We start from the raw sequence: 13,827 nt of genomic DNA on the forward strand, positions 1-13,827 counted from the left end.
AGCTGTAGGGAGGGGGTTGCAGGGGGCGGGGGCGTTCACTCACTGGGCTCCCTTTAGCTCCGTGGCCACCATCTTTATGCCTGGCAGCCGGCCAGGGGAGAGACAGTGGCTAAATCCCGGGAAATGGCCCGGTTTCCCGGTGGCCCAATCCGCCCCTGATTCTGGTTACTTTTTCTTTCCTTAGTGGAGAATGCCCAGAGTCTGCTGCTGTTTGCAATACTGTACATCGCCTATGTGTACACATTACTGTTTAATTACAGTCCTTCCCTCCATGGCTTCAACATTGGGCCTAATTCTTCTTTGTATGCAAATACCATTCCAAGTTTTCTAAGCTATGGAGCTGCTAAGATTAGCAATTGATGCTGCTGCCCACATGAGCCATCACAAACACATTCACAGTCTATACCAAGAACAAGGAACTTTGGGGCAGATATATTAAGCCTTAACAAGAGATAAATGCAAGGGTGATAAGGAGAGATAAACGTCCAGCCAATCAGCTCCTTACTGACTTTTTTCAAACACAGCCTGTAACATGGCAGTTAGCAGGTGATTGGCTGGACATTTATCTCTCTTTATCACCCTTGCATTTATCTCTTGTTAAGGCTTAATACATCTGATCCATTGGGCCTAAAGTTTGGTCCATGGCTACACAGACTGGACATGGCATTTTTTTGTATACTGTACCTTCAGGGGAACCATACAAATGTCTCTCACCCTACCTCCGCAAACAGTGATTGACTCACCTGCTTACCTTTCTGTTATCCAGACGCTGTAGGGTGTTGTTATGTATCAGAGAGAGATCAGGCTACCTCCATCTATGGAATGACATTATACAAAGTGTGTTGTGGGTGATGTAATGCTGGGAAAATGATCCGCTTTACCTACAATGCTACGGTCTGATATAAACATGAACCAACACAGGAGTTTGGTTGTTAATTAATTTGTCATTGTTTATATGTTAATTGATCATCTCTTTTTACTTGATGCATGCAACCTCACATAAAGAGTAATTTTTCAGTTACTTGTATTTCTTCATACATTCCCAACAAATGTGAAATAAACCTCCTGTACACGTGTAATTGAATTTGCTGAATGAGCTCATGACACGCTGTGGGCACAGCATGTTCTGTTTCGGTTAGCTTGTGCAGTTTAGACTTCCCCACTAATGTTTCTTCATGACTTAAATTGTTATTTGAGGACGGGCATATTTCAGACCTAAATGCCATCACAAACACACCGCTTTGAAACAGCAGTCTTCCTCTTTCTGTTACCTCATAAATCCCTTTTGGCCACATGACCGTGCTAAAGATCTAGCACTCGGCCAGCTTCCAAGCCTCAGCAAGCAGGTTGCTCTCTAAGGTCCAATAACATAAACTGACTGTGTATTAGAAATCCTGAATGTAACACTATAAATTTTCTTAATATAATAAAAGTGAAGCATGTAATCTCCTTTGCCTAAGACCTCATTAGTAGCTTTGATATCATGCCTGAGTAATTTAAACAAATGTTTGTCTGTGCAATAATGTAGCTATTAACAAACCTTATTTTTCTATCATTGTTACTTTCATACTAGAACTTGTGCTTACAGTATATGTTTCAAATAGCAGAATGGCTGCAACTTGGGCAAAGCAAGAGTTTCCTACAGTGCAAGACTCTTCCCCATTGCCCTTGCTTCTAGATAGCAGGCAGCCAGTGTTGCTTTGGATGCTCCTTTTGTAATGCCTCGTACACACGGTTCAATATTGTCTATTTTTCTATTGTATTTCGCTGTTACCCCGCAGCATTGAAATCGAAAAAAAAAAAAAAAAGACTCTGCAGTACTATATATTCTGTACTATATATATATTCCAAATCAAATGCGTTTGCCATGCCTTGCAATTTGATCAAAATCCATCAGTATCGAATAGCAAGGCAATCGCACTCTGTGTACACCTCTTAAGACATTATCTCTCTCTCTCTCTCTCTCTCTCATTATATCTCTCTCTCAGCTGATTGGCTGAGAGAGAGTATTCTCAGCCAGTCAGCGGCCAGCATATCTTTTGAATATTTTAAATTCTGCCACCGCTGTCCGCAGTGTCTGCTCACTTAGTGCTTCCCGGATACTGCGTACTGCCCACTCCTCTGCTGTACCCACAGCCCCTGGGTGCTTCACGCTGCCCAGACCCACCTGCCTCCCCCTGTATCCATCCCGGACTGAGGCCACCCTTAGGAGTCGGCGCCCAGCGCAGCCGCTCCTATAGAGCGTCCCTCGAGCCGGCCCTGATTTCACTTGCCCATATTGATTTATAAACTGTCAACCTTCACTTTACAATTTTGGAGATGCATCGAAGTATGTTACAGGTAATAAATATATACTTTCATGTGATTACTAAATTTAGGGAGGAATTCAATTTAGGGAGGAATTCAATTGGCACAGAGTTTTTTGCGTGGACAAATTGCTGGCCAATCCAAATGTTTTTAGTGAAATTTGTTTTTTTTTCCCATTTTTGCAGATGTAGTTTTGAAAAAAAAAGTAAAGTTGCATCAGTGAAAAAGGACTGAGAACGGGCAAAAGTACACACAATTGAAAACACAGAGATTGAAAACGTCCAATTTTTTTAGCCACTTAAAGACAGGACAAATTGAATACCCATACCTCCCAACATGACCCTCTCCAGGAGGGACACATTGCTCTGCTCCTGCACTTCCCTCTTAATGCATGATAGCCATCACCTATGTTGAAGCAACCTTTCTTAACAATTAACCTGTTCAACAAAGATTAAGGTAATCATGCGTTAAGAAGAAAGTCCAGGAGCAGAGCATTGTGTCCCTCCTGGAGAGGGTCATGTTGGAAAGTATGATACCCCAATAGATAAGTATGGGTTTCAGTCAATGAATAGACCAGGTGTATTTAGGTAGTCCTAGGTTGAGGAGTTCAAAAGGTGGACATGACTATGGTTGACAAGTAGTTTTTTTTTACCGTTTGCTTTATGTACTACAATCAGAATTCGTAACCAATGGCAAATGCGGTGAGCCATCTTATTAGAAGCATGGTAAATGAAGAGAACCCAAAAGGGTTTACGTTGTACTAAAAGTGGTCAAAGACTGTGAAATCTACACATTTTGTCAAAACACTGTGAAAACCTTGGGTTGACTTTTTTTTGTAGCCGAATTCCATATTGACCATTAGCCTTGTTAAATGGTCAAAAAATGAAGATAAATAAATGTATTTTGTTAGACAGATGTGCAAGGGCACAAGCTGAGGAGAAAATGGCTCAGTCAGTATGTCAAAGAGACAAAAAAAAGTATTTAAGTGAAAAGAGAAAAACAAAAGGCGGAATAATAAGACTAGAGAGTGGGAGTCTTGCTGAGGGAGACTATGTAATAGCAGATCATCTTAATTATTTTTGTTCAGTATTCACTACTGACAAAGAGGTTAGGTGGCCACAATGAACTTGCAGGAATATTCAGAAAAAAATTAATTAAAGTACATTTACAGAGGAAAAGGTCCTAACAGAACTATCAAAACTAAAAGTGGATAAATCAATGGGGTCAGATGGGATACAGCCAAGGATACTAAAAGAGCTTAAAGGGGTGCTGGTAGCACCATTTACAGAATTATACATCCAGTCACTAGCTACAGGAATAATTCCAAAGGACTGGAAAAAAGTGAATGTGTACCACTGCACAAAAGTGGAAGCAAGGAAGCAGCATAAAACTACCGACCAACTACACACAAGTGTAATATATATATATATAATAAATGTGAAGTATACACTGGCACTCCATCATTGCTAATATTGCAATGCATTGGTGCCCTCCCTCCTGAAGACAATCACGGTTAAATAAGGTGGCATTCTTGGGACTTGTGCAAAACCAATTACATTACCACAGTGGGGTTAATTCTAAATTTCAGTCTTTCCAGACTTTTATGAAGAACCAGAAGGACTGAAATGTTTAACTGTTCAGGTCCATTTGTCTTTTTAAGCTGAATAAAGAAACTGCCAGCAGTCATTGCACTCGACAACTTTCTAATATGTCCTGCTCACTAGATTCATACTGTAATTTTAATACATTTTCAGTGGTAATCTTAAATATTGTTTGATATGTAGCATAACAATAGATTTTGCAAACTGTATCCAGCAGTTCACACAAATTAAAATTGCACTAGGCCATTGGCCAGTATTAAAACTAGGCACATTCTCATGAACGGACAAATATTTATTACAAATCTCTTCAATAGCAGGAACTGTCCCAGAATATCAGGGACATTTGGAAACTATATATAAACTTTCAGATCAATTAGTTTGTGTATTTGAAATTTAAAAACATATAAATCAGTAGTTAGTGAATTTATAGTGAAAGTTACTTAGCAATTGATAGAAACTACTAGTCATTCTGAATCACTAAGCTTTCGGTTTGGCATTTATGTAAACCTATAGGAAAATAGTAATTTACTCTAGTATATTACATATTATTCCCAGTAGTAATTGTTTTTCATTAAACCTTATGAGTTTAGCAGTTGAACTCCCCATGTTAAGAATCCCCAAGCTCAAAAGAAAAGTATCAATCTAGAAAAATGTAGCTTCCGGAGAACTGACATTCAGACTTGCACAAATAACCTGTCTGATTGGGTGGGTCAGAAGGCTCCATGGCGGGAAAAGTTGGAAAAGCAGAATAATTTCTCTTGCTGCCTAAGACAGTATGGGGTCGGCTGGAGTTTACGTAAAGGAATAGCTGTGTTAATGTCAGGTTTTGTACTTCTTTTTGATCTTGTTTTCCCATTTGTTTTTACTATAGACTATTGTGGGAATAGCCACACATACAGTATGTATCTAAGTTTACATGGTGCACAGAAACTGGATATTTCTTGCAATATTCAGACTTATATGTATAAAATCCAGTTACCATATATACTTGAGTATAAGCCCACTTTTTCAGAACATTTTTTATGCTGAAAAAGCCCCCCTCGGCTTATACTCGAGTGAGGGTCCCACTTGAGTCAATAAGTTTTCCCAGTTCTTTGTTGTAAAATTAGGTGCCTCGGCTTATATTCGGGTCGACTTATACTCGAATATATACTGTACTTTTCATGAGCTTTTTCTGGTTCAGGTAAATGTGAGGATTAAAGTACAAAACCATTCTTGGTCATCATTACATTCAACTAGTAAGCCGCATACATTTTTACAGTATGACCTCCTATTCTTCTGTGTCTGGTGGTACACACACCTGTCTGACTGCTTACCTCATAGGCAAACACAGGGGGGGGGGTGTTCTGGTGGCCTGGAAACCCCCCTTCACTTGGCAAGTGCCTTTAAATTATGACAATAGCACTGGTATATAATTGCTGCCAGGAGGAAGATACAGGCGCCTTACCACGAAGAGGGAGATTGTGAGATTATAAAGTGCAGTACTGGTTCTATTATAATTATGTATTTATTTCTTATATGTTTAAACTTTTCCTGACCACTTATGTTATTTAAATGTTTGAAATAGCCTATAGAATATTTGTACTTTTTAATATTAATACTGTATTCCATACAGTATCCAGTGTATGTGTGTGTGTGTGTATGTAGATATATATATGTAGATATATATATGTAGATATATATATATATATATATATATATATATCCAGGATGCTTAATAGTTGACTTTATGAGTGATTTTCTGCATTAAGATTGCTGACTGAAGCTAAAATGGTGAGTGCCCCTGCTTATTAAGCATCCTGGATATATTTGGCTTTTTGGACTGAACTGCCTTAGTGGGGCACCCCTACTAATCAAGTCATTTGGATGTGAGTGCAGGACCCTACGTCTATATATATATATATATATATATATATATATCTACACACATACATTTTTCAGGACTGTTAACGCTCCCCCAAACTCCCGTACTTACTCAAATGCACTGCAAAGTGGGAGATTTTGGATTACATTTGGAAAACCCCTTCTAAAAATCTTGGGTTCTTATTTAGTTTCACGGCGGCTCGGCAAACTTTCTAAAATAAAGTCCATGCCAACGTGAATAGTTCACACCCCCACTATCCATGTTGGCATGGAGTTGATTTTAGATAGTGTGGTGAGCGTAGCGAGCCACCTAGCCCGTAGCGTGGGCGAGCCAAGTGAACCCCGCAAGGGGACACAGACGCTGCTGCGACTGAGGCGCTGCAACCGTGAAACTAAACAAGTACCAAATCTTGTGTTTGCCACTAGTACCTAGTGCAGTTAGAGATACCCCAGATGGGGAAATAATAGCTCTTGAATAGGTAACAGGGCATTTTATCTCAAATATAAGGAACTGTTGACATGCTGTGATGATAAGTATGAGGTGTGAGTCCTTACACACTGCCATAGTATTGAATGCAAAGGCTTTCTTATGGAAACGTCTGGCTAATGTTTACTGATTGACCAAGTAACCAAAATGATCTCCTTAGCACTAAACTGGATATAGAAGTTTGGTATCTGGTATTTCACGAAGGAGTTTATTTACCTGCCACTGTCACTTTAAGCATTTCATTTTGTGAAATACTAGTCAAAGTATGGACCTAAAAGTTATAATCCTAGAATTTGATAGAAGATAAGAACCAGCAAGCCCATCCAGTCTGTGTACATCCACACAAGGCTTAATCTTTAACAGTTGCCAATTAAAATACCAGTATATACCTTGTATTTGGATTAAGGGAAGAAACCAGAGCAAACCCATGCTAACCTTTACACCGACCATACTGTCTAAAAACGTGTACAGTGATGTAATTGCTCCAGTTATTTTTCATATTTATTACTAGTTATTTATATAGTGCACACATACAGTATTGTGCAGCACTTTACAGTCCCTGCCCCAGTGGAGCTTACAGTCAGTGGGGGGTTAAGCCTTAACAAGAGATAAATGCAAGGGTGATAAGGAGAGATAAACGTCCACCCAATCGGCTCCTTGCTGACTTTTTTCAAACACAGCCTGTAACATGGCAGTTAGCAGGTGATTGGCTGGACGTTTATCTCTCCTTATCACCCTTGCATTTTATCACCCTTGCAGTTCTGTAAGGCAGTAATGCTAACCATGTCTGTGCTGACCCACTTCTGTTGAACTACACATCCCAGCATGCTCTGCCTCAGTTTTGCTATTTGGCCATGCTAAATCTGATGCAGAGCATGCTGGGATGTGTAGTTTAAAAACAGCTGGAGTGTCAAGGTTAGCCATCAAGGTCCTAAAGGCTTGGTACTGTAGTTCTACCTGTTAATTATCCTACAGTTGGAAACCCTGGTGTGAACATGGACATTTGTTTCTGATGAAAATTATTATAATAATAATAATTCTGTAAATGTAGAGTGCTGTAGAAGATGCTGGATAGGATTAATCTGATGATCAATGATGTGTCCTTTACCACACATCAAAGGCATAATTACCATAGGTGTAGGAAGAGGAGCTGCTATGGGGCCCAGAGTTGAGCGGCCCACCTTTCCTGTCAATGTTACATGTGTTATATACATATTTCACTACTGGGTAATAGATAGGACCCACAATATATCTTTGTAGCTCCTCAACCTGCTTATTGTAATGTGATATAAACTGAACTGGAGTCACTTTAATGTTGCATAATATTAACTGGGACACTGTGATGAGGCAAAATATGAAGTGAAGGCAATATAGTGTGGCATCATAAGAACTGGAGCACTATTATGTGGCACAATATGGAGTTTAGGCAGTATAGTGTGGCATTATAAGAACGGGGGCACTGTCATATGGCACAATATTAAGTGGAGACCATATAGTGTGGCATACAATGAACTGGGTCACTGTTATGTGGCATAATATGAACTAGTGACACTGTATAAGGTGAATTAGGGGCACTGCGCGGCATAATGTGTACTGTCAGCCCTACAATGTGACATAATGTAAACTAGGGAACTATGACGGTTCATAAAATAAACTAGAGCACTACTATGGGCCATATTATTACCTATGGCACTACTCTGGTTCTGAAAATAAACTATAGCACGAACATCCGCTATGGAGAGGTGTCTCTTTAGAAGTATTGGGACATGGGGCCCTTTAAAATGCTGCTATGGGGCCTACAAATGTCAGGCTGCACCCTGCCACACACTGAGGAATAGTATAAGACAGCTAGTTTAGAAACAGTTTAAGGCATATACAGAACAGATAACCTGATGGTTTAGTATTCTTTATAACACACAGAAGTGCTAACATTATTTCTATATGTTGTAACTGGTCATACATTTTATCATCACTGTTCTCCAATTATTTGAAAATACGTAATTATTGCATACCTTCTTATTACCATAGTACATGTGGCATATTGGCTGTGGATCCTACAGTATTATTCTGCTATATGTAGATCGAATGGTTAAGGAGTTTATCAGACACACAAGTCTTAAAAAAAAATTGTTTATATGACATGCGTCCAATACTATTTTCAGCACATTTTGTACAATTAGTAAGCAAGTACATTGTAATTGTAGTGGTTTTTTTCCCCCTGTGATTTTAGGGAGGGAACCAGACAGCCACTGTTATTGCTTTGTGTTCAATGAGAGATTTTAATCTTACCCAAGAAACATGCCAGCTGGCGATAAGAGATGTCGGGGGACTTGAAGTTCTTATTAACTTGCTGGATACAGAAGAGATCAAGTGTATGGTATGGAACTTTGTTAGACCCCTTTTTTTAAATTAAACTTTTGTTAATACTTTTATCTACTATTTTAGACTTACACTTGCTGCATTAGTGCATTTTATTGAAAACTCTTATTCCTATTGTTAGACTCATTTAATTTAGTTTTCATGCATTTAATAAAATATCTAAAAACGACTAATATACCTCCTTCAAACATAAAACCCCGGTTTCCACCCAGCTCAAACCACAGCACAAGTTGTGAAGCCGGGGCTTTCTGTACTCGTCCCTGTTCATACATGGGTGACGACCCAGGTTATGCCTGTATCATATTACAGTTATCCAATATAGCATATTATTGAGATATAGACATATATGGCAATATATAATTAGTGTACTAATGTATTCTTTCTCAACTAGATTGGTTCATTGAAGATTTTGAAGGAAATTAGCCACAATGCACAAATCAGATGTCTTATTGCTGACCTTGGTGGACTGCAGACTATGGTTAAAATACTTGATTACCAAGACAAAGATTTGAAATGCCTGGCAGCTGAAACCATTGCAAATGTCGCAAAGTTCAGACGAGCTCGGCAAACAGTTCGGCAACATGGAGGCATAAAGAGATTGGTAAGCACTTTGGAGTCTCCATTGGTTTAATATTAAAGATACAGGCAAACCTTTTAGGCCACTGTCCACCTGTCTGCACTTCTTTATGGTTTTGTGTATGTAATACCAGAATCAGTGCTATTCACCCATTGTATATATATTTGTGACACTAAAAGTAGTGTTCACTCTAGAAATTGTGCCGGGCAGGGTGCCGGGGGCGGGCCGGGGCAGCCGACGGCACACTTGTGGGCGGTCCCGGACGCCGACGTCACTAAAGCTGGCGGACCGGGCCGCCGACGTCACTAAAGGGGGCGGGCCAGGCCGCCGGTGTCACTAAAGTGGGCGGGCTGGGCCGCCGGCATCACTAAATCGGGCGGGCCCACCTGGCGGCGTCACTAAACTGGGCGGGCCGGGCCGCCAGCATCACTAAAGTGGGCGGGCCCGGCCGCGCCGAAGATGCTGTCACCACAGGGGGAAGGGAAGCGCCGGGCATCGGCGTCTAAGGCGGCGCTGGGCTTCCCCGTGCAAGGAGTCGGGCAGGCACCAGGCTGTTTTAGCGGGGCGCTGCTAGAGGGGCAGGGCGCATTTTGCCCTTTAAAAAACGGGCAGGGCGCAGCGCCCCGCTAAAACAGCCTAGCGGGAACACTAAAAAGATTTTGGGTTGAATGTTACAGGTATGGCTCATTATCCATACTACTCCATACTACTGGAAGTTGTCCCATGAGACTTTGCACAAGAGTTCAGAGGCTGAGGGCTTGTGCTGAGCTCTGATTGGTGGAGCTCAGCACATGCCCATGGAGGACAGCAGTAGCAGCCTGATCATGGGAGGGTTTTTGATCAGAGGCAGCGCTGAGCCAGTCCTACAGAGTAAGGTACAGAGGGACAAATGCAGGCTTTTCATGTGGTGTGTGTGTGTGTGTATGTGTATGTATACATATATATATGAGAAAAGGAGGGGGTTTTCCAGAGGGCGCTAATCAATAACAATCAGGTGCAGGTCGGTTTATACCGTTTAATATAAAAGTGGTAAAAATACCCTTATTTGGGGTATCACAAATATATCAGATATACACATAAAAACTGCTTAATACAAAACAAGGCACATATGCTTGTACAGGTTCGCATGAATAATGTTCGATTCAGTGAGAAATAGCCCACTATTCGAACTGAATCGAACATTATTCATGCGAACCTGTACAAGCATATGTGCCTTGTTTTGTATTAAGCAGTTTTTATGTGTATATCTGATATATTTGTGATACCCCAAATAAGGGTATTTTTACCACTTTTATATTAAACGGTATAAACCGACCTGCACCTGATTGTTATTGATTAGCGCCCTCTGGAAAACCCCCTCCTTTTCTCATTTCTATTCTGGGTCTTGCCTAACAGAGGACCCCCCAGAGGTGCTGCTTCCACTCTCTCGAGCGCAGAAAGGGTACCCCCATTTTGCTACATATATATATATATATATATATATATATATGCTTGTGTATTGGCCGGCACTCCCAAACGCTGGTCCAGACTGTTCCTGACCCGGTGCCTTCCAGTATGGACCCTTGGGTCCCAATGCAGGGTGTTGGAGAAACAGGCGGCACTCTCGGATTTGATGCAAAACGTGTAAACAGATTTATTGTTCCAAACAATAAAATCTGTTTACACGTTTTGCATCAAATCCGAGAGTGCCGCCTGTTTCTCCAACACCCTATATATATATATATATATATATATATATATATATATATATATATATATATATCTTCTATTCATCTTCCTTTGCCTTAAACAAATAGTGGAAGCTGTGGTATAACAAGGCGGGTTCTCGATTCCTCCACCCACTGTTTCTGTGGTATCCTTTCAGCATGGTATGCCATGTACTGGACAACATGGTGGCTGTCCGGTACTCTCCTGTGATTTAGAGTCGAGTCAGAGGGGTAAATTTACTAAGATGGAAGTTCTATTGAAGAATCTACTTCTTATTTATTTATTTATTTAACACCTTCTAGAAGATAATAGACAGCATCTGATTGGTTGACCATAGCAACATCCCATCTTTAATAGAGCACTTAGTAAATAAACCCCTGAATCACAGGCTGATATGTACTATGCAGTGACCTCTAAGTGACAGGGAGTTACAATATCACAGGACCCAAACTCTACCATTGCAGCGAGGAGAACAGCATGCACAAAGCTCTGATGCCAAACTATAAAAGGTGTCAACAGGCCCATTCTATTGGTGCATGGCCAAAAAGTCCTCTTGACTCATGGGATCAAATCCATCCATGAAGGATATGCCATTTGTATATTTGAAAACAGTAGTGTACAGTATTTGAAATGGTTGCAGTTTCCGTGGTACACACGGGCCCCTGAGTCCCGATGGAGCCCAGATGCTGGACATATTTTATTAAGACTTATCCTCCAGAGTCCAGCGGCTGTTGCAGGAGCACTGCCTAAATCGCAGGAAACCTTGATGCTGCACATGCACAGTTGTGGACAATCTGCACATGCACAGTTGAGTCAGCTCTCTATTGCTCAAACTCTTCAATGCTGTGCTATTGCTGGCAGCAGAAGCGATGCGAAAATCGAAAGAAAAATAGCTGCTGTCCATTTTACTGGAGATTCGCGCATGTGGAGTAGGGTCTAAGCACACTAGTACTCAGACCCTACTACACACTGCGCTGCTCCCGGAAGAGAGGAAGGAGCCCAACCAGAAAAGGCTGCACATGGGCCTCCTTCTCTTCTAAAATACCCCTTTTGGTAAATGATGTAGGCTTGGAAATGCAAATTAGTGATTTGATTCAATGCTAGATGTGATACGAGCTTTATTCCAAGAACAATTATAAGCTGAAACCCCTTGGATTGGAATTTAGGACATGCACACTGGGGCAGAGTATTTTGTTCCAGGAAAGCTTAACAGCTCAAAGATAATTCATAACATTGTAATGTTTTTATCCATTGCTTCATCTTGTATTCTTAATTAAATGTTACTGTTAAGATAGTTCTATATGAAATCCCAGCCGGCTAGATGAGCCACAACAAATAAGATCAGTATAAAAGTAGCTATACAGTATTGCTTTATATATCGCTGGTCTGCATCACAGTTTGTACAAATATATGAACTACAAAGTTAAACTGTATTGTCTATAACAGTGGTCGAGGAACCGGGGTAAATTACCACAAATGGGGTAAAAATGTAATTCCTGGGGGTAATGAACGTTCTCGCTGCTGAGACACAGCCGTGCATGTGTATGAATAAATATGCATGCCTGGCTGTGTCTCGGCAGCGGGACAATCCCTTCTTGGTCTGCTGCGCTTCCCTCCGCTCGCCTGCCAGCTGCTCATTGCCTATGCATAATGCATAGGTAATGAGCGGCTGTCCAGCGGGACACCATGACGTTACTCTGCTCGGCGCTCGCTCAAATATACACAGGAGGCAGACAGCTGGGGCAGGAAGGGTCTGATGTTGCCCACAGCTAGGGATGGCCATCGGTGACTCTGCACCAAGCCATTGATAGTCATAAACTATGTGATGGATAACCATCGATAGTTTTATCTCCTGGACAGTGTGTGGTGCAACGTGGTGTTGATGGATGGCGCGAGACATGATGTCCCAGATGTGCTCAATTGGATTCAGCATCAATGCCTTCATCTTGCAGGAACTGCTGACACACTCCAGCCACAAGAGGTCTAGCATTGTCTTGCATTAGGAGGATCCCAGGGCCAACCTCACCAGCATATGGTCTCAAAAGGGGTCTGAGGATCTCGTCTCATCTCGGTACTTATGGCAGTCAGGCTACATCCTTAGGTCATGTGTCGACGTTTCTACCGCGCACAGGGTGGCCTTTCTCAAGACACCACCATAGTATCGCCTCCAACAAGCAAACACGAGGCGATACTGTAGTGGTGTCTTGAGAAAGGCCACCCTGTGCGCAGTCGAAACGTCGACACATGACCTAAGGATGTCGCTGTGACTAATGTGAGAGAATAAAAGTATTTTTATGCAAATGAATAGAAACCCTGGTGAGTGCATTCTTCCCTACCTGCTATTTATATTTTTGGCCAGACAGGCCATTGGATGGACACCCCAGGCAGTTGTGGATTTTACTAAGGAGTGTGCCAACCTTTCTAACTGGTGTATGTATATCTATCTATCTATCTATATATATACTAGGTGATTCATCGCGCCCTACGGGCGCTCTTCACACCGTCGTAAGGGGCTCCGCCCCCTTAACATGTGAACGCCTTTATGTGGGTGAACTGCAGGATGGAGAGGGGCGGGTAGCATGTTTCCGCAGGTAGATGCGGTGTGCTATATGTGGTAGAGGGGTAGGTGCTGTGGTGTTGCAGGTGGGTGGGTGGGTGGGTGAGGGTCGGGTGCAAGCGTGCTTGGGAGTGTTGTGGGTGGGGGAGTGGTAGGTGGGGGGATACTGTGGGCACACACACACACTTTATCTTACTGTTCCCTCCACTCACACTCTTCTAAAACATGCTATCCTCTCCCAGCTGATTTCCTGCTGCAGTGGCTAGGTCCATATAGCCCCGCCCCTCCAGCCGCCTGTAGCCCCGCCCCCTCATCCGTCCATAGCTCCGACCCCAACTGCCCGTATATC

General features: G+C 41.8%; 1 protein-coding gene across 2 annotated transcripts in view; it reads left to right on the plus strand.

The window, feature by feature from the left end:
• ODAD2 (outer dynein arm docking complex subunit 2) overlaps window positions 1–13,827 on the plus strand; it is a 145,311-nt gene that overhangs the window by 47,952 nt on the left and 83,532 nt on the right. For both annotated transcript variants that reach the window (XM_083188911.1, XM_083188912.1), the window contains exons 11-12: window positions 8,489–8,635; window positions 9,029–9,238. In XM_083188911.1, coding sequence (XP_083045037.1) covers window positions 8,489–8,635; window positions 9,029–9,238 — 357 coding nt within the window. The remainder of the gene's footprint in view (window positions 1–8,488; window positions 8,636–9,028; window positions 9,239–13,827) is intronic.

Source organism: Crinia signifera, chromosome 5, assembly GCF_055691185.1.
Source record: "Crinia signifera chromosome 5, ASM5569118v1, whole genome shotgun sequence".
In the NCBI taxonomy this organism is placed as follows: domain Eukaryota; kingdom Metazoa; phylum Chordata; class Amphibia; order Anura; family Myobatrachidae; genus Crinia; species Crinia signifera.